Source organism: Hypanus sabinus, unplaced genomic scaffold (genome assembly GCF_030144855.1).
Source record: "Hypanus sabinus isolate sHypSab1 unplaced genomic scaffold, sHypSab1.hap1 scaffold_1469, whole genome shotgun sequence".
Classification (NCBI taxonomy): domain Eukaryota; kingdom Metazoa; phylum Chordata; class Chondrichthyes; order Myliobatiformes; family Dasyatidae; genus Hypanus; species Hypanus sabinus.
In genome coordinates, this window is record NW_026779543.1 from 42,211 (window position 1) to 62,731 (window position 20,521).

Below are 20,521 nucleotides of genomic sequence, written 5' to 3' on the forward strand. Positions count from 1 at the left end.
ACCCATTTATCTGTCTCCCCAGGACCCGGTGTGACTGCTTGCCTGTAAATCCCGTCTATCATCTCCTCACTCTCCCTGACCAGACGTTTCCCTCTCCTGACTGTTACCCATTTATCTGTCTCCCCAGGACCCGGTGTGACTGCTTGCCTGTAAATCCCGTCTATCATCTCCGCACTCTCCCTGACCAGACGTTTCCCTCTCCTGACTGTTACCCATTTATCTGTCTCCCCAGGACCCGGTGTGACTGCTTGCCTGTAAATCCCGTCTATCATCTCCGCACTCTCGCTGACCAGACGTTTCCCTCTCCTGACTGTTACCCATTTATCTGTCTCCCCAGGACCCGCTGTGACAGCTTGCCTGTAAATCCCGTATATCATCTCCGCACTCTCCCTGACCAGACGTTTCCCTCTCCTGACTGTTACCCATTTATCTGTCACCCCAGGACCCGGTGTGACTGCTTGACTGTAAATGCCCTCTATCATCTCCTCACTCACCCTGACAAGACGTTTCCCTCTCCTGACTGTTACCCATTTATCTGTCACCCCAGGACCCGGTGTGACTGCTTGCCTGTAAATCCCGTCTATCATCTCCGCACTCTCCCTGACCAGACGTTTCCCTCTCCTGACTGTTACCCATTTATCTGTCTCCCCAGGACCCGGTGTGACTGCTTGCCTGTAAATCCCCTCTATCATCTCCTCAATCTCCCTGACCAGACGTTTCCCTCTCCTGACTGTTACCCATTTATTTGTCTCCCCAGGACCCGGTGTGACTGCTTGCCTGTAAATCCCGTCTATCATCTCCGCACTCTCGCTGACCAGACGTTTCCCTCTCCTGACTGTTACCCATTTATCTGTCTCCCCAGGACCCGCTGTGACAGCTTGCCTGTAAATCCCGTATATCATCTCCGCACTCTCCCTGACCAGACGTTTCCCTCTCCTGACTGTTACCCATTTATCTGTCTCCCCAGGACCCGGAGTGACTGCATGCCTGTCAATCCCCTCTATCATCTCCGCACTCTCCCTGACCAGACGTTTCCCTCTCCTGACTGTTACCCATTTATCTCTCTCCCCAGGACCCGGTGTGACTGCTTGCCTGTAAATCCCGTCTATCATCTCCTCACTCTCCCTGACCAGACGTTTCCCTCTCCTGACTGTTACCCATTTATCTGTCTCCCCAGGACCCGGTGTGACTGCTTGCCTGTAAATCCCGTCTATCATCTCCGCACTCTCCCTGACCAGACGTTTCCCTCTCCTGACTGTTACCCATTTATCTGTCTCCCCAGGACCCGGAGTGACTGCATGCCTGTAAATCCCCTCTATCATCTCCTCACGTTCCCTGACCAGACGTTTCCCTCTCCTGACTGTTACCCATTTATCTGTCTCCCCAGGGCCCGGTGTGACTGCTTGCCTGTAAATCCCCTCTATCATCTCCTCACTCTCCCTGACCAGACGTTTCCCACTCCTGACTGTTACCCATTTATTTGTCTCCCCAGGATCCGGTGTGACTGCTTGCCTTTAAATCCCGTCTATCATCTCCTCACTCACCCTGACCAAACGTTTCCCTCTCCTGACTGTTACCCATTTATCTGTCTCCCCAGGACCCGGTGTGACAGCTTGCCTGTAAATCCCGTCTATCATCTCCTCACTCTCCCTGACCAGACGTTTCCCTCTCCTGACTGTTACCCATTTATCTGTCTCCCCAGGACCCGGTGTGACTGCATGCCTGTAAATCCCGTCTATCATCTCCTCACTCTCCCTGACCAGACGTTTCCCTCTCCTGACTGTTACCCATTTATCTGTCACCCCAGGACCCGCTGTGACTGCTTGCCTGTAAATCCCGTCTTTCATCTCCTCACTCTCCCTGACCAGACGTTTCCCTCTCCTGACTGTTACCCATTTATCTTTCTCCCGGGGACCCGGTGTGACTGCATGCCTGTAAATCTCCTCTATCATCTCCTCACTCTCCCTGACCAGACGTTTCCCTCCCCTGACTGTTACCCATTTATCTGTCTCCCCAGGACCCGGTGTGACTGCTTGCCTGTAAATCTCCTCTATCATCTCCTTACTCTCCCTGACCAGACGTTTCCCTCTCCTGACTGTTACCCATTTATCTGTCTCCCCAGGACCCGGTGTGACTGCATGCCTGTAAATCCCGTCTATCATCTCCTCACTCTCCCTGACCAGACGTTTCCCTCTCCTGACTGTTACCCATTCATCTGTCTCCCGAGGGCCCGGAGTGACTGCTTGCCTGTAAATCTCCTCTATCATCTCCTCACTCACCCTGACCAGACGTTTCCCTCTCCTGACTGTTACCCATTTATCTGTCTCCCCAGGACCCGGTGTGACTGCATGCCTGTAAATCCCCTCTATCATCTCCGCACTCTCGCTGACCAGACGTTTCCCTCTCCTGACTGTTACCCATTTATCTGTCTCCCGAGGGCCCGGAGTGACTGCTTGCCTGTAAATCTCCTCTATCATCTCCTCACTCACCCTGACCAGACGTTTCCCTCTCCTGACTGTTACCCATTTATCTGTCTCCCGATGGCCCGGAGTGACTGCATGCCTGTAAATCCCGTCTATCATCTCCGCACTCTCCCTGACCAGACGTTTCCCTCTCCTGACTGTTACCCATTTATCTGTCTCCCGAGGACCCGGAGTGACTGCATGCCTGCAAATCCCCTCTATCATCTCCTCACTCTCCCTGACCAGACGTTTCCCTCTCCTGACTGTTACCCATTTATCTGTCTCCCCAGGACCCGCTGTGACTGCATGCCTGTAAATCCCGTCTATCAGCTCCTCACTCTCCCTGACCAGACGTTTCCCTCTCCTGACTGTTACCCATTTATCTGTCTCCCGGGGACCCGGCGTGACTGCTTGCCTGTAAATCCCGTCTATCATCTCCTCACTCTCCCTGAGCAGACGTTTCCCTCCCCTGACTGTTACCCATTTATCTGTCTCCCCAGGACCCGCTGTGACTGCTTGCCTGTAAATCCCCTCTATCATCTTCGCACTCTCCCTGACCAGACGAAGGTCATTGAGCTGCGTCTCTATTTCCCTATCGCGGTCCCTAAGGAGCTGTAGCTCGACGTAGCTGGTGCGGAAGTTTCCATCCGGGAAGCTGAGATTCTCCCGGACTTCCCACATCTAACACGCAGTATATAACACTGGCCTCACAGACACTCTTCCTGTTCTGTTCCTCACAGCTAGCTCACCTCGCCTCGACCCGTTATCGCCGAAGCCCGGATGTATCAAAGCCCTACCGCTCTGCCTCAGGTCCCTCCTTTGATAACCGCTCCTTTGGTAAACGCTCCATGGGCCAGTAGCTCCCTGAACCTGCCCTGCTATCCAACTGCCGATTGGCCATCCGGTTAGAGCCAGTGACAGCCCACGTACAATGGACTAACGCTCTCGAGACCACCTTTTTAAATAGCCGCCGCAGACCTACGAGAAAACTTCTGTCGACGCCTCTCCTTTTACTTCTCTCTTTCTCTCTCTCACCTCTCAGACGGTCTGAACTCGACCTACTCAGTGCTCAAACTTCCTAATGATGAACATCTCACCGAAGAGTATGAAGATCCTCCCATTGCCCCGGGACCTGCGGAAATGTCAGTGGTTGCACAGACAGGTCAGAGTTCACAATAACGACATCACTCTTAAGGGGTCACGTGTGTTATGCACAAGTGTTCAAGTTTTAATGAATCTGCTTCGACCACTTCCTTTGGCCGCTCGTTCCACAGACGGACCACTGTCGGTGTAAACAAGATGTTGTCATTCTTGTCCCCAGTTGCATCATCTACTGCTTTCTCTTTATCCCTGAGCATTTTGGTCCTCGATTATCCAAGCCTACAGAAAAATGACCCTGTCCTAACTCCCTACCCCTCCATTCATCTCAGTCCCAATTCCTCTGAATCTCCTACCTCTCAGTCCCTACTATTCTCACTGTCCTCCCTCTCAGTCCAAATCTCTCTCTCCTCCCTCTCAGGCCCTACTCCTCTTTCTCACTCTGTCCCTACTACTCTCTCTCTCTCCTCTGTCCCTACCCCTCTCCTTCCTAACTTTCTTCCCTCTCAGTCCCTGCTCCTCTCTCTCTCTCTCTCTCTCTCTCTCTCTCTCTCTCTCTCTCTCTCTCTCTCTCTCTCTCTCTCTCTCTCTCTCTCTCTCTCTCTCTCTCTCTCTCTCTCTCTCTCTCTCTCTCTCTCTCTCTCTCTCTCTCTCTCTTCCCTCTCGGTCACTACCCCCTATGCCCCGTCTTTCTCGGTCCCTACCACTCTCTCTCTGCCTTCCTTCTCGTTCTATACTCCCTTCCCTTTCTCCTCCCCCTCGTTCTCAAACCCTCTGTGCCCCCTTCCTCTCGGTCTCGACCACTCTGTCCCTCTCAGTCCCTATCCCTCTCTCTCCCCTCCTTCTTGTTCTCAAACTCTCCCTCACCTCACCTCGGTCACTACTCTGCTCTCCCTCCTCCCTTTGGGTCCCTACTCACTCCCCCCTCTCTCTCGTGCCTACACTGGCTCACACCTCCTGGTCCCGACCCTGATCTCTCCTCTCGCTTGGTCGCTACTTTTTCTCTCTCCCCTTATCAGTTCCTAATGTTGTCTCCCTCCTCCCTCTCAGTCCCTACCCCTCTCTCTCCCCTCCTTCTTGTTCTCAAACTCTCCCTCACCTCACCTCGGTCACTACTCTGCTCTCCCTCCTCCCTTTGGGTCCCTACTCACTCTCCCCTCTCTCTCGTCCCTGCACTGGCTCACACCTCCTGGTCCCGACCCTGATCTCTCCTCTCGCTTGGTCGCTACTTTTTCTCTCTCTCCTTATCGGTTCCTAATGTTGTCTCCCTCCTCCCTCTCAATCCCTACCCTTTCTCTCTCCTCCGTCTTGGACCCTACACTCTCTTTGCCCCCTCTCAGTCACTACCCCCTCTCCCTTCCCTCTCAGTCCCTACCCCTCTCTCTCTCTTCAATTCCAACCTGACCTCCCTACTCCTGTACTTATTGCCCTGACTGCTTTCTTCACCGCCCTGTCCAACTGTGACTCCACTTTCAGAGAACCGTGAACCTATACCCCGGGTCCCTCTGCTCGACAACGCTCTTCACCACCTTGTCTACCTGTGACTCCACCTTCAGAGAACCGTGTACCTATACCCCGGGTCCCTCAGCTCGACAACGCTCTTCACCACCTTGTCTACCTGTGACTCCACTTTCAGAGAACCGTGTACCTATACCCCGGGTCCCTCTGCTCGACAACGCTCTTCACCACCTTGTCTACCTGTGACTCCACCTTCAGAGAACCGTGTACCATTATGCCCTTGGGTCACTCTCTTCTACAATACTCTCCACGGTTCTGTCTACCTGTGACTCCACTTTCAGGGAACAGCGTACCTCTCGCCGTACGTTCTATAAACTCTCCCTAGTTTCCTCCCGTTCACCGTGCAAGTCCTACCCTGTTGCTTGTCTTCCTGAAATACGAAAGTTCAAACTAAGTTGCATCTGCTTCTGCTCGGCCGACTTCCCCGGCGAATCGAGATCCCACTGTAAGTGAAATCTGTCTTCACTGTATAAAACGACATCAACGTTAATGTCGTCTGCAAGCACACATACTGTGTACTGTGCAATCTGCCATAAATTGTCGATATAATTGACAGAGATCGATCGGCCCACCACCGACCACCCGTGAACAGTGCTAGTGACGGGCTTCCGGTTTGGGAAACCGACTGCGACACTAAAACGTGTCTCCTATCTCTGAGTCAATTGTATACTGGATCAGCCATCCCCCCCCCCCCCCGCGTCGCACACCATCTCCCAGAGCGGTACACCCTCTGGGGCCTTGTTAAAATCTGTGTACATTACATCCAGCAGCTCGACCTGATCAGTCCTCTTTAATCAAATCGGTCAGAGAGATCTCCTTGGGTTCCACAGCATCTTCCCATCTGAGCCCGTGTTAATAGCCTTGTACAAGCTTCTGTATGGAACATCTACTACCAATTACTGGTCTGTTCTCCCCAGTTAAATCCGCCGGCATATCTACCTGGGTCTCACGCCACCTGCCAACTCCTTCCCCCTTCTCTCTTCTACTCTCCCTATCTTTCCCTCTCCCGCCCAGTCTCACCGCTCCTTTCCTTCTTGGATCTCTCTCCCAATTCCTCTCTCCCATCTTGCAGAGTGATCTACCATCTGGGAACTTGATACGGGACTTGTCAAGCGTTTATTATGCCTATCAATCCGGACATATCATTCGGTCAAATTCCCCTGGGTCCCACACCATTACACAGATTAGTCTACCAAGTAAAAAAAAAAGTCTTATTTTGTTCCTTGTTCACAATGTCCACTACCCTGTTCTCATAAAACGTCCTGGTTCCTCACTAAAAATATAAACACTCCACCGCCCATGACCGCAGGGAACTGCAGAGCGTTGTGGAAATAGCTGAGCCCAGCTCCGAAACCATCCTCCCCTCCATGATCTCTCTCAGCACATACTGCTGCTCAGATAAAGCACCCAGCGTCATCAAAGGTCCCCGGACATTCTGTCTTCTACACCCTCCCATCGGAGGGAAAATGCGAAAGCATGTATCCGGAGGCTCAAGGATAGCTTCTACACAATAGCAATCAGAATATTGAACGGACACCAAATACGATAAGATGTGCTCTTGACATCAAATCTTCCTCTTCACGGCTCTTGAAACCTGTAGTCCGCCTGCACTACAATTTATCTGAAATTTTGATACTTTATTCTGCATTCTGTGATAGAGTAACCTTGTTCTACTCCAATGAAGTGACCTGTATCTGTGGGTGTGGGTGCGATCTCTCCTGTTTCTGATGTATATCTAGATTACATCTAATTATCTGGATAGACAGGGTCTCATTAGCAACAGTCAACATGGATTTGTGAGTGGAAGTTCATGTTTGACAGATCGCATTGAACTTTTTTGGAAAGGTTACTAGGAAAGTTGACGATAGTGAAGCAGTGGATGTTATCTGTATCGACTTCAGTAAGTAATTGACAAGTTTCCACACGGAAGCTTAGTTAGGAAGTTTCAACTGTTAGGTATTAATATTGAAGTAGTAAAATTTATTCAACAGTCGCTGGATGGGAGATGCCAGAGAGTAGTGGTGGATAACTGTTTGTCAGTTTGGAGGCCGGTGACTAGTGGTGTGCCGCAGGGAACTGTACAGGGTCCAGTGTTGTTTATCATATACATTAATGATCTGGATGATGAGGTGTTAAATTGGATTAGTAAGTTTGCAAACGATACTTAGATAGGTGGCGTTGTGGATAGGGAAGCAAGAAATCAAAGCTTGAAGGGAGATTTGGGTCAGTTAGAAATGTGGGCTGGAAGATGGCAGATGGAATTTAATACTGATAGGTTTGAGGTGTTAAATTTTGTTAGGCCTAATCAAAATAGGACATACATGGTACATGTCAGGGCATTGAGAAATCCAGTAGAACAGAGTGATCGAGGAATAAAGGCGCACAGTTCCCTGAATGTAGAATCTCATGTGGATAGGTAGGTGAAGAAAGCTTTTTGTATGCTGGCCTTTATGAATCAGAGCACTGAGTATAGGAGTTGGGATGTAAAGTTAAAATTGTACAAGGTATTGCTGAGGACCAATTTCTAGCATTGTGCACAGTTCTGGACACCGAGCTATAGGAAATATGTCAATAAAATAGAGGGCGTAGAGGGGAGATTTACGAGAATGTTACTTGGGTTTCAGCACCTAAGTTACAAAGAAAGTTTGAACAAGTTAGGCCTTTATTCTTTGCATCGTTAGAAGCCTGAGGGGGGACTTGATAGAGGTATTGAAAAATTATGAGGGGGATTGATCAAGTTGAAATGGATAGGTTTATTTTTTCATTGAGAGCGGGGAACATTCAAAGAATAGGACATGAGTTGAGAGTTAAGGAGCAAAAGTTTAAAGAGGACATTTTTGCACAAAGAGTGGTAGATGTGTGGAACGAGCTTCCAGTGGAAGTGGTGGAAGCAGGTTCGATATTGTTATTTAAAAATGGATAGGTATATGAATAGGAAAGGAATGGAAGGATATAGGATGAGTGCGGGTCGGTGGGACTAGGTGAGAGTAAGCGTTCGTCACGGACTAGAAGGTCCGAGATGTGATTGTTATATTGTTTTATATAAATGAACGATCTGGGTGAGAATGCAGATGGGTGGTTTGGTAAGTTTGTAGATGATAGGCTGATGGGTGTTGTGCATCGCTTAGATGGCCTGCATTCAATTCCGTGGGACTTGGATCAGTGTCTGATATGGGATGGAGGAATGGCAGATGGTGTTTAACCCGGGCAAACGTAAAATGTTGCACCTTGGTAGGCGAAATGCTCCGAGATAGCACAAGATCATAAGAGTTACAAAGGGCATCATTCCCAAATGTGAAATGTCTGACACCAGAGGGAATGCATCCCGGACAGCATTGCCGGCCGAAGGGCCTGTTCCTCTGCTGTACTGGCTGGTCTACGATGCAGGATGTTGGAAACACACAAAGCCTTGTTAAATCTCCAGGTTCTCACAGGTTTTGGCCACAGACAATAGAGGTCCCGTGGGTAACACCACCAGTCACGGACGGCCGCCGGCCTCTGGGTTCTGTGGACAAGCCAGTACGGCGACTTAATTCCCAATTCACTGTGAATCCCGGCCATCACAATCTTGTGAATGGATCTCCCATGAGAGAGACTTTGTCTGCAGTCAAATCTTTATCACTCCATTGAACCGCGTGATCAACCCGAGATCCCTTTCCCTGTCGACAGTTAAGGGTTCTATCGTTAACTGTCTCCTATCCCTTCACATTTTGTGTCGTCTGAGATTTTACAGCCTTTCAGCTCTACATTCTTCCCGGACAGTCACACCCACCACAAACACCGGATGGTCCGGTTGTATATGTAGACCATTTCCCACCATGCTTTATCATTTCTTCCTCAAAATTTATTTTGTTTTTTTTTACTATAGAATAACAGTTCCGAATCGGCTCTTCCGGCCATTCAGGCCGCGTTGCCCAACAATACTCCGAACTATTCCTTTTTAATGACAGTTAAATTTACAATAAACAATTAACCGAAAAACCGATATGTCTTTGTACTACGGAAGGATCCCAGATCACCCGGAGGAAATCCACTGGCTCATGGGGAGTATTGGAAACTCCTTGCAAGCAGTGACGGGAACTGAACCCGGGTCGCTGGTACTGTAAAGCGCTGCGCTAGCCATCACGTGACGGTGCTGCCCTTCTCCTTGTCAGCAGCTGCAAAACAAAGAAACACAATGGAGTCTACGAAATCACCGCAACAGCTTCATCCCCAGAAGACAGTCATTTATCTCATGCGTGAAAAATGAACAAAGCGGTCAAACAGTGATACAGATAGGAAAAATAATAAACCCGTGAAACACTCTCTTTCCACTCTTTCCCACCCCTCTCTCTCGCTCCATTGTCTCTTCCCTCCTCTCTCCCACTTTTCTCTCTCGTCATTTCGCCTCTGTTCCCCACTTTTTCTCTGTCTCTCTCGCACATCCCACTCCCCATTCACACCGAAAATCGCTTCCTCTTCTCACGCGGCCACTTCCTAGGTCCTCTCTCTTCTCGTTTTCTCTCCCCCATTGTTTCACATTTTCCGGCCCATCGGTCCTCTCACACCATCTCCTGAATTCTCCTTCTGTTTCTCTGAATCGTCTCTCTACAGGTCCGCATAAAGAGCAGACGAACGAGAACATCGGAAATAGACCGGACCGTAAGTTCTGCCTACTCTGCCTGGTTACGTTCGTCCTCTTCGCGACGGTGGTCGGGCTCTCGATCCATGGTGAGTCGAACGGACTCCGGTTGGAGTCAGACCGTAAGTTGGGAGTGTGGAATAAAACATGACTGTAAAACTCTGAATCCAGACGGCCAATTCCCCGTGCATCCCATGTATTCCCATAGTCTGGAAAAGCCTCCCCTGAGGGCTCAGTCAAACACCCACATTTTCAACTTAAACGATGACATTCGGGAGACGTGATTAAGTTTCTGGAATCAGAGAGACGCTGGTCAGCCCTGGGAAGTCAAGCTATTTGGAATCTCAGCGATGAGGCTCAATGTAACTGAGATTGAGAGAGGGAGGGGTGTTGGTGGTGGAAGGAGAGACCGCGTCTGGTGGGTGGAAGAGAGTCCCAGTGGGCGACATGGCTGCATTCACCAACACACTGAAAGAGAACATGGGGAATAGATCGCACCGTAGGATCTGCCAACTCTGCCTAGTTACTTCCGCCATTACCGTGATTGTTGACGGGCTCTCGACCCAAGGTGAGCCGAACGGGCTCCAAATGTAAATAAATTGTTATTGTACAGCACCACAGTGACACCGACAAGCCCTGAACAGTGACACTGAGACACCAGTCTCTGTGACACCAACACGCATCTCCCCCTGACCCGTCCAGCTCCGCACCGTGACAAAGACTCACACGTCACTGGAACACCCCTCACCGAGACGATTGCGCCCCTCAACATAACACAGATGCACCGCTCACTGACGCAATTACCTTCACCTCACCCTGACACAGGCAGACACCTGATCGTCATACCGGCTCCGAAATTCACAGCGAAACCTCAGTGACATCGACGCACACCTTGGCGTGACACTGCCACACCTACCGTAGCCATGACATGCCGCTCACCGTGACACAGACACACTCCTCTCTGTGCGACCAGTGCACCCCAAACCATGCCACAGGTACTCTAACCACAGTGACACCCCAAGCCCCTCACTCTGCGATTTCCCTCGCAGTGACATCGAGAAACACTTCATTATGAACCGCCTCAACTCTCGACAGTGCCCCTAAACACCTATCACAGTGACACCGACACTTTCATCAGAGCAACTCGGACATGTCCCCCATGATAGTGACGCAGACCCCCATTGGAAAATCAACACAATCTTCACCGGGACATTGATATACCCCTCAGCGTGCCACAGACACGACCCTCAAAATGGTGCCGACTCCTCTCACTGTGCCATCAGCACATCCTTCACTGTGACACCCTTCACCGTGACACTGACACAACACTCTCTGTGACCCGTTCGGTAGCGTGACGCTGACTCACGTGTCACTGTAAAGGCTAAACATCCTTTACCATCTCTCGCAGTGTCACAGATTCGTCAGTCTGAGATCACATCCGACAGAAATTACCAGGAGTTAAACTCAACCCTTCAATCCAAGATATCCGAGAATTCCCACCTGAATTTCTCCCGGAGAACCTGTCTGAAAAATCTCTCTGCGCTCAACTCTAATCTATCCGATCTTAAACGAATGCACAGCTATCTCCGTCACCAGTTCACTGAGATGGAAACGAAGTACAGATCTGTCAACGAAACCAAGGCTCAAATCTGTGAATTGTTGACCAGCAGAAAAGGTGAGGCATCATCCCCTCTTTAAGCCGCTCCTCATCACAGGACAGGCATGGAGAGAGGAACCGTCACTCTGTGCTTGACATCGGGAGTGGATGACGCGTCTGTCTGGAAGAAGTTGTATTCTGTCACTGAACCCAGGAGAGTGTGGCGGGATGTTGTAGAGGTGCATTCACTCTGGGTCTGACCACGGGATTGTGAGACGTAGCATTACAATTTTATTCTATGTCTGACTCCGTGAATCTCTGATAGGACAGTATGGATCCAGCTTCACTCTGTGTCTGACAGAGGGATTGTATGTTGGGACAGTGCCCAGAGAGATTCACCTCATGTCTAACTTCTGAAGTGTGTTGTAGCACCGTGGAGAGAGAGAGTTTCAGTCTAAATATAGGAGTGTGTGACGGGACGGTGCAGCTGGGGCTTCACTCTGTGCCTGAATCTGGGAGTGAATTATGGGACGTTGCAGAAGAGGTTTCACACAGTTTCTGATCCCGAGAGTGTCTGATGAGACGTTGTGGAAGGTGTTTGGATAAAAAAACAATGACTTAAAGGAAGAAAGCAGAGTGTAGTTGTGAAAGGAAAGTATTCTTCCTGGAGGTCGGTAATTAGTGGAGTGTCGCAGGGATCTGTCCTTGGACCCCTGCTGTTCGTGAATTTTATAAATGACCTGAAAGTAGAGGTGGAAAGATGGTTGAGTAACTTCGTGGATGACACGAAGATTGGAGGAGCTTTGGATGGAGCTGTATGTTGTCGAAGGTTGCAAGAAGATATAGACAGGCTGCAGAGTTGGGCATAAAAATGGCAGATGGAGTTCAATCCGGACAAGTGCGAGGTGATGTATTTTGGAAGGACAAGCCAGAAGACTGAGTACAGAATTAATGGTCAGTTACTTAACAGTGTGGGTGAACAAAGGGAACTTGGGGTTCAATTCCATACATCCATCAAGGTCGCTGCACAGGTTGATAGGGTAATTAAGAAGACCTATGGGATGCTAGACTTCATTAAGAGGGGGATTGAGTTCAAGAGTAGAGAGGTCATGTTACAGCTCTACAAATCTCCGGTGAGACCGCACTTAGAGTATTGTGTTCAATTCTGGGCACCTCATTATAGGAAAGATGTGGAAGCTGTGGACAGGGTGCAGAGGAGATTCACCAGGATGTTGCCTGATTGGAGAACAAGTCATATGAAACAAGGTTAGCAGAGCTGGGACTTTTCTCTTTGGAGCGTAGAAGAATGAGAGGGGATTTGATAGACGTCTAGAAGACTATAAGAGGCATAGATAGGATCGGTGGTCTGTACCTGTTTCCCAGGGAACCAATAGAAGAAACACCAGAGGCATTGATACAAAATTAAGGAAGGAAAGATTAGGGGAGATACCAGGGGTAATTTTCTTTTTTACACAGAGAGTTGTGATTGCCTGCAATGACCTGCCAGGGATGGTGGTGGAGGCTAAAACATTAGGGGTATTTAAGAGCCTCTTTGACAGGCACATGGATGAAAGAAAAATGGAGGGTTATTGGGTAGTGTTGGTTTAATACATTTTTAAGGGTTATATGGGTCAGCACAACATGGAGGGCTGAAGTGCCTGTACTGTGCTGTTGTGTTCTATAGTTTTATGGTTCTATGGAGAAACACGGAGAAACTTCCACCGGAGGAGTGTGACTGGACGGCGTGCAGGAAATTTCACGACACGTCTGAATGCTGGAATGCGTGATGAGGCCATTGAGGAAGAGATTCACAGGCAGTGCGTGACGAGACTTTGTGAGATGGGACGGTGTGGAGGGAGATTCACTCTGTGTCTGACCCCGGGAGTGTGTGATGGGACGGTGTGGAGGGAGATTCACTCTGTGTCTGACCCCGGGAGTGTGTGATGGGACGGTGCGGATGGAGATTCAATCCGTGTCTGAGCCCGGGAGTTGTGTGATGGGACAGTGTGGTGGGAGATTCACTCCGTTTCTGACCCCGGGAGTGTGCGATGGGACTGTGAGGTGGGATGTTCACTGTGTGTCTGACCCGCGGAATGTGAGATGGGAAGGTATGGCGGGAGATTCAATCTGTGTCTAACCCCGGGAATGTGTGATGGGACGGTGAGGAGGGGGATTGACTCTGTGTCTGACCCCGGGAGTGCGTGATGGGTCATTGTGGAGGCGGATTCACTCTGTGTCTGATCCCGGGAGTGTGTGATAGGAAGGTGAGATGGGCGATACACTTTGTCTGACCCCGGGAGTGTGTGATGGGAATGTGTGAAGTGAGATTCTTTCTGTGTCTAACCCCGGGAGTGTGTGTTTGGACGGTGAGGAGGGGGATTGACTCTGGTCTGACCCCGGGAGTGTGTGATGGGACGGAGTGGAGGGAGATTCACTCTGTGTCTTGACCCCGGGAGTGTCTGATGTGAAAGTGTAGAGGGAGATTTACTCTTGTGTCTGACCCCGGGAGTGTGAGATGGGACCGTGTGGAGTGAACTTCACTCTATGTGTAACCCCTGTTGTTTGAGATGGGACAGTGTTGAGGGAGATTTACTCTCCGATAGTGATTCCTGAGCATTTGCTGTTGAGGAGGGAAATTACAGTCAATCGTCTGAGATGCTTGGTAAATTGTGGACACCATCGAAAAGAACAAACACAGGACAGAAAATGTTAACTTTTAATGTTTGGAGTATAATGGATAATGCGGCGCTTCTTTGGCAAGAGATCAAGCGTGTTAATAAACGGAGACGTACACAGAGAGGCGGTTACATCCAAGGTGGAGGACACAGGAAACTGGGTGACAGCCGGGAAGCCAGTTCAGTGGTCATCCTCATCAGCAGCCGGTATAACACTTCAGATGCAGTCGGGCATACGGACTAAATTTCTGGTAATTTTACACAATGAACAGGATACATATGCCCCAACGAAGAAGAGGTTCTTACAAGATAAGAGTAGGCATCCGTGGCTGACAAAGGAAATTAAGGATTGCAGTTAGGCCAGGGAAAGCTGATGTAAAATGGCAAAATTGAGTAGGAATTGGATGACTTGAAAGCTTTTAAAATCATACAAAAGGCAACAAGAAAGGCTGTGAAATAATAATAAAAAAACAAGCTGGAATACAACTGGAATATGATGGTAAACTGGCCAATATTATAAAACAGGACGCTATAAGTTTTTTTTCTAATTTCAGTTTCTAGGTCCCCGTTGTTCTAGTGAGACCATGGACTTTCGCCTGGGAAGGTTTCCAGGGCGCAGGCCTGGGCAGGGTTGTATGGAAGACCGGCAGTTGCCCAAGCTGCAAGTCTCCCCTCTCCACGCCACCGATGTTGTCCAAGTGAAGGGCACTATGACCCATGCAGCTTGGCCCCTTTGACATCGCACAGCAATGTGTGGTTAAGTCCCTTGCTCAAGGACACAACAGACTGCCTCAGCTCGAACCAGTGACCTTCAGAATTTCTCCGGGTGTCAGTAATCGAACGGTGCTCGAGGAGCTACACTGTGTCTGATCACTGGTGTGGGCGATTGGACACTGTCACAGTAGCTTAACTCTGTGTCTCCCTGTGGGAATGTGTGATGGGACGGTGTGGAGTGAGCTTCTCTCTGTGTCTGCCCGCAAGAGCGCGTGGTTTGACAATGGGCAGCGTGCAGTCTGAACCCATGTGTGTGTAATGCGACTGTGGAGAGAGTGAGTGAGAGAGAGAGAGAGAGAGAGAGAGAGAGAGAGAGACACTCTGTTTCTGATCCCGCGAGTATGAGATGGGGGGACGATGCGGAGGGAGGTTCTCTCTATGTCTGGCCGGAGGTGTGCGTGATGGGACGGTGTGAAAGGAGCGACACCTGCTGTCTGAATCCGGGATTGGACGTTGTTAAGGGAGTTTGAATTTTCTGATCCCATTCGGTGCAATGGGTGTTATGGAGGGTGAATCACTGTTTTTTGTTCCTGATTTGTAGAGCATCCGTGTCCTCAGAACTGGATCGATAACGAAAATCGGTGTTATTTCATATCTTCCTTGGAGAAAACTTATGATGGAGCGAGGGAACATTGTTCAAACTTGGATGCAAGGCTCCTCGAAATAAATTCAAAAGAGGAAGAGGTAAGTGATTCCCAGGGTGTAAGATAGATCGAAACATTCCACACCGTCCCATCACACCCTCCCGGGGATAGACACAGAGTGAAACTCCCACGAGGACCAGTATCTGAACCCGGTTTATCATCACTGGCATGTGACGTGAAATTTGTTAACTTAGCAGTAGCACTTCAATGCAATGCATAATTTAACAGAGAGAGAGAAAATAATAATAAATATAAAATAAAGCATAATAAAAATGAACAAGTAAATCAAACACGTACATTGAATTGATTATTAAAAATGTAAAAAAACCGGAAATGATCTACGTTATAAAAAGTGAGGTAGTGTACAATGTTTCCAGTCCATTTAGGAATCGGATGGCAGAGGAGAAGAAGCTGTTCCTGAATCACTGAGTGAGGGCCTTCAAGCTTCTGTATCTCCTACCTGATGGTTACAGAGAGAAATGGGCATGCCCTGGCTGGTGGAGGTCTTTAATAATGGACACTGCCTTGCTGAGACTCCGCCTCCTGAAAATGTCCTGGGTACTTTGTAGACATGCGCCCACGATGGAGCTGACTAGAATTGCAAACTTCCGCAGCTCTTTCGGTCCTGTGCAGTAGCCCCCTCCATACCGGACAGTCATGCCCCCTGTCGGAATGCTCTGCACGGTGCAATTATGGAAGTTTTTGATTGTGACAGAATGAAGTCCCTTCACGGCGTCCCGTCAGACTCTCCCTGGGTCAGGCACAGAGTGAAGCACCCACAAAGCCGTCCCATCACCCATTCCTGGGATATGACACTGGATGTTTCCATGTCTATGCCATCTCTTCAAATTTTCCCGTGGCCAGACATGGGGAGAGGCGCAATGTCACCGTTAGGTTCTACCAGCATGCTTTGCCTGGTGTGTGAGGGCGATACTGCCGTCGGCCAGGCCAATCCGAGAAAAACTTGTTTGTGTGGTCGTGTTGCCCGGTTACAAATCAATCCCACGAAATAACGAGCAGTTCACCATTTGCAATTAAACGGTTGGGCTTTATGATTCTTCATTTAACTACAGGGTTAGTCTAGAAAACAATTTTACCATTTTAACGAAACAGTCCAACGCGCTCCTTGGAGCTCACTGTTTTCCCGTCCGTCCGTTCTCCATCGATTTCTCCTGAGTGTGGTCGACTCCCGACCCCATTCCAAGTCCGCTCAGACCTGCAGTCTACGATTACCCCATTCTGGCATCTTCTCTTTCCATCTTCTGCCGAACAAAAGCCCGCGAGTTCCCCGCTCACGGGCTCACAGGAAAGAAAACCCCTCCCATCAGCGGACGCCACACATTACAAAGCACCCGTTATCTCTCGTCATAACACAAACACACTGCTGCTACAGAGAAACCATTACATTAGCAGTGAAACATTTCCCAGGACGTTGAATGCATATTAATGGAAAGGATTTCACTTCACAGGAATTTGTTTCCACCTCTGTCGGCGATGAATACAGAACTTACTGGATTGGAAAATGCAGAGACGGGTGAGGTTTGGACTGTTACAGGTCCGTGGTTTGAGAGTGACACGAGGCCGTGGAGAGAGAGATTGGGTCAGTGGGATTAGACTGTTGACTGACCCAGGGTTGTCGGGCGAGGGTGATGCATTGGGATTGATTTGGGAACTGACTCGGGATTGTCGGGGAGAGGGGTGTAGTGGGATTCGTACGGCCGTGGATCCGGGGCTGGGTGGCGAGCGCAGATCAATGGATTAGTTGTTTTCGACGATCTCAGGTTGGCTGCTGCATCTGTTTTGTCTCTGTTGAAATTGTCTAACCCTCTTTGACAGGAATGTGGGCTCTAATCTTCTGTACAAGTCCTATAGCCGGCCCAGCTGCAGAAAATGCGACGGATCCTGGACATACGATTGCAAAATAAAACACAGATTCCTCTGCGAGAAGTCGGATATTCCTGCAGAGATCCGAGGTCTTTGTCAACACCCCGTGGGGAGAACCTAAATCAAAGGAATGTATCTCAATTCTCCCCATTCAATCTACCCCACTCTCAAACCCCTACCCTTTTACTCCTTCACACCCACTCCATCGTACACCAGTCTCCTCCTCTAATCGCATCCACATTCTCCCCCACTACTCTCCCTCTCCCCATCCAGACCACTCTTCACCCTTCCTGCCCCTCTCTCCTCCGCTCGCCACAATTACTCCCTCTTTCTACTCTTATCTTTGCCATTCTCCCCAACACATTCTTCTTCTGCTCTGGCTCTCTCCCCCTCGGACCCCATTCTCGGCCTCTCCTCTCTCCGTTCTCTCCACACACTCTCACCTCAATTCTGTGAACTCTGGCTCTCAATTCCCCAACCCAACCCAATGTGCACATTTACCCTCCTTGTGCCCCTCCTGGCTTCATACCCTCGCTCCAGGAACTGTAGACACATCCTTTCTGCTTGCCTTCTGTCCGTAACTCAGACCGTCGAGACCCGGCAACATCCTCGTAAATCTCACCCCGCACTCTTCCCAGCTTAGTGGCAGCTTTCCTACAGGAGGGGGACCAGAAGTGAACACCGCCCTCCAAGCGCGGCCTCAACGACGCCTTGTACAACTTCAAGGTGACTTCGGTACGGTGCAAAATTATCGTAAATAGGGAGATGTAAAATTAACGTAAATAGGGAGAACTAATAAATACTGCAATGAAGGTGAATACCGAGGGAGTGTTTAAGTGTTCACGGAGAGTTCGCAATCTGATGGCGGAGGGGAGGCAACTGCTTGTAAATTGTTGAGTTTTCAGGCTCCTGTACCCCCTCCCCGATGGTACCGATGAGCACAGGGTATTTCCCGGCTGGAGGCGGTATTCCGGACGCATTCATTCTTGAACATGTCCTCGATGGAGGGGAGGGTTGTTGACGGGCAATAATTGGTAGTCAGAGCCCTAAAGGGAAAGTGACAGCTAACCACACTCCGGGGAATGGACGCGCCGAGACCTGAATGCCTGCCGCTCTTCGGTCGGGAACTTGGCACCTTCTTCGTGTTTGAGTGAATGTGCTATCTCCACCCAGATTGATTCCACATTCTGCTCCAAAGATCCTATGTCGTCTCCAAATATCGCCCTAACATCCGCCTCAATCAAGAGCGCTACACCACCTCCTGAAATTCCTGCTAATCCTTTCGTATTCCCTGATATTCTTGGATATTGAATTTCCAATCCTCTTTACTTTGCAGCCACGTCTCTATAATGACCACTAAATCAGTCCCCTTTGTACTGATTTGTGCCACGATTTCACTGACCTTATTTGGAAAACTACGGACTTTCAGATAAAGTGATTTTACACTCATTGTGCTTTTAAAATCATGTCATCTTTCTCACTTTACACTTGAAGTTTCTTCGCTTCACTTCACTCCACACTTACTTTTCTCTTTTTTTATCTTTTGATTTTACTTTAACTTCATCCACATTTTTCTCTTTTACTTTATCCATACTCCGCCAATCTGTTGCACACAACCCCGCGTCATGTGGCTCTCTGGGATCCCGGTCCCATCACGGTTCAGGTGTATCCGTCCCATTGGAACAGCTCCCTCCTTCCCAAGTACTGGTGCCAATTTCTCATGAATTCGAACCCACTTCTCCAACACCAATCCTTGACACACGCATTTGACTGTCTAATCTTCTTTACATTAAGCCAATTTCACATGTCTGAGGCTGTAATCAGGAGATTACCTCCTTTTTGCTTTAGCTTTTTTTTTAAGCCCGTAGCTGGTTAATTCCTTCAGCAGAAACTTTTACCTCGATCTACTGATGTGTTGTACATACACAATGACTTGGTTTACACCGCCGCCTACGACAAGGAATTCCTTAAACCACCCCTCTTTGGCAGAGGAAATCCCTCCGAACATACGTTCTAAATTCTCATCCCTGCATGCTGAGGCTGCCCACGCAGGCCTTAGTCTCCCCCACCATCTCTCTCTCCATTCACTCGATCGAGGACTTTCAACTTTTGACGGGTGTCAATGACGTCACCTCTCTTTCTTCTGAATTCCAGTGAGTACAGGCCCAGATTCATCAAACTCTCCTCAACCCCGGAATCATTTTCGCGAAACTCAATTTCACCCTTCAGAACGTCCACCCATCCTTCCCTATATAAGGTCCACAATTAGGGCCATAATACCCCGGATCAGGCCTCCGAAAAACACCTTAAAATTAATTGATCGTCTTCATATGTTAGTCCTCTGGAAAGCAATGAATCCGTTGTGTTTGCCTTCGTCACCACGGACTCCAACAATAAATTAACCTTAAGGAAATCCTGCACAAGGACTCCCAAATCATTTTCGGCCGTAGATTGTTGAATTTTCTCTCCATTTCGAAAATATTCTGCATTTTTATTTATTTTACCGAATTGCAGGACCAAAAACTTCCCGGCACTCTATTCCATCAGCCATGGCTTTGCCCGTTTCCGCAATCGGTCTCAGCCCTTTTGTAGCCCCTCTGCTACTTGAACCCTACCTGTGGATGGGAAATGTTATGGCCGATCTGCATTGACTGCGGTTTCCTCATGAGTTAGTTAAACATTCGGTTGCACAGGGAGATACACTGACCCAGGGTTTGGAGATTGTTGATTATAACTGAGGAAATGATTGTTCTGAACGCTGAGCTGTTGTCAACAAAACCGCAGCCTGATGGAGATATTCCAATTCTCCAGACTGACTGAGGCCACTTGGAAGCAGGAGAGTCCAGCCATTGCAGACCGCTTGTGGAGAGAGACAAGGTCAACGGGGTCAACGTGTTGACTGTGCACAGATGCTAACATCCAGGAATTTTTTAAATAATTCGAGAGGCTTTCCAGGTGATAGATTGAACGTATAGAGAGGTAGTTACACGCACGGTGCAGGACAAAAGAAACTATAGCTAGAACGAGGGGGCGCTTTTTTAATCTGCTTGGAAGCAGTTACAGAGGAGATGCCAGGGTTTTTTTTTAGTGCAGAGTGCGTTGAATTGGCTGCCGGCGCTAGTGGCTGTGGCGGATACGATAGGGTCTCATAAGAGACTCCTGGACAGGGGCATGGAGCCTCGAAAATATAGTGTTATGGGTTACCATTGGTGATTTCCAAGATAAGAGCATTTTCGACAATGCTTTGG

The 20,521-nt window shown here is 49.1% G+C and overlaps 1 protein-coding gene across 2 annotated transcripts in view; it reads left to right on the top strand.

Moving 5' to 3' along the window:
• Positions 1 to 18,091, top strand: part of LOC132387002 (oxidized low-density lipoprotein receptor 1-like) — a 35,756-nt gene extending 17,665 nt beyond the window's left edge. The window contains exons 3-8 of one of the 2 annotated variants that reach the window (XM_059959357.1): positions 3,505 to 3,624; positions 9,672 to 9,788; positions 11,108 to 11,374; positions 15,287 to 15,429; positions 16,859 to 16,923; positions 17,226 to 18,091. In XM_059959357.1, coding sequence (XP_059815340.1) covers positions 3,505 to 3,624; positions 9,672 to 9,788; positions 11,108 to 11,374; positions 15,287 to 15,429; positions 16,859 to 16,923; positions 17,226 to 17,394 — 881 coding nt within the window. In that variant the 3' untranslated portion in view covers positions 17,395 to 18,091. The remainder of the gene's footprint in view (positions 1 to 3,504; positions 3,625 to 9,671; positions 9,789 to 11,107; positions 11,375 to 15,286; positions 15,430 to 16,858; positions 16,924 to 17,225) is intronic. The other variant, XM_059959358.1, reaches the window with a different exon arrangement.
• The last annotated feature ends 2,430 nt before the right edge of the window (positions 18,092 to 20,521 follow it).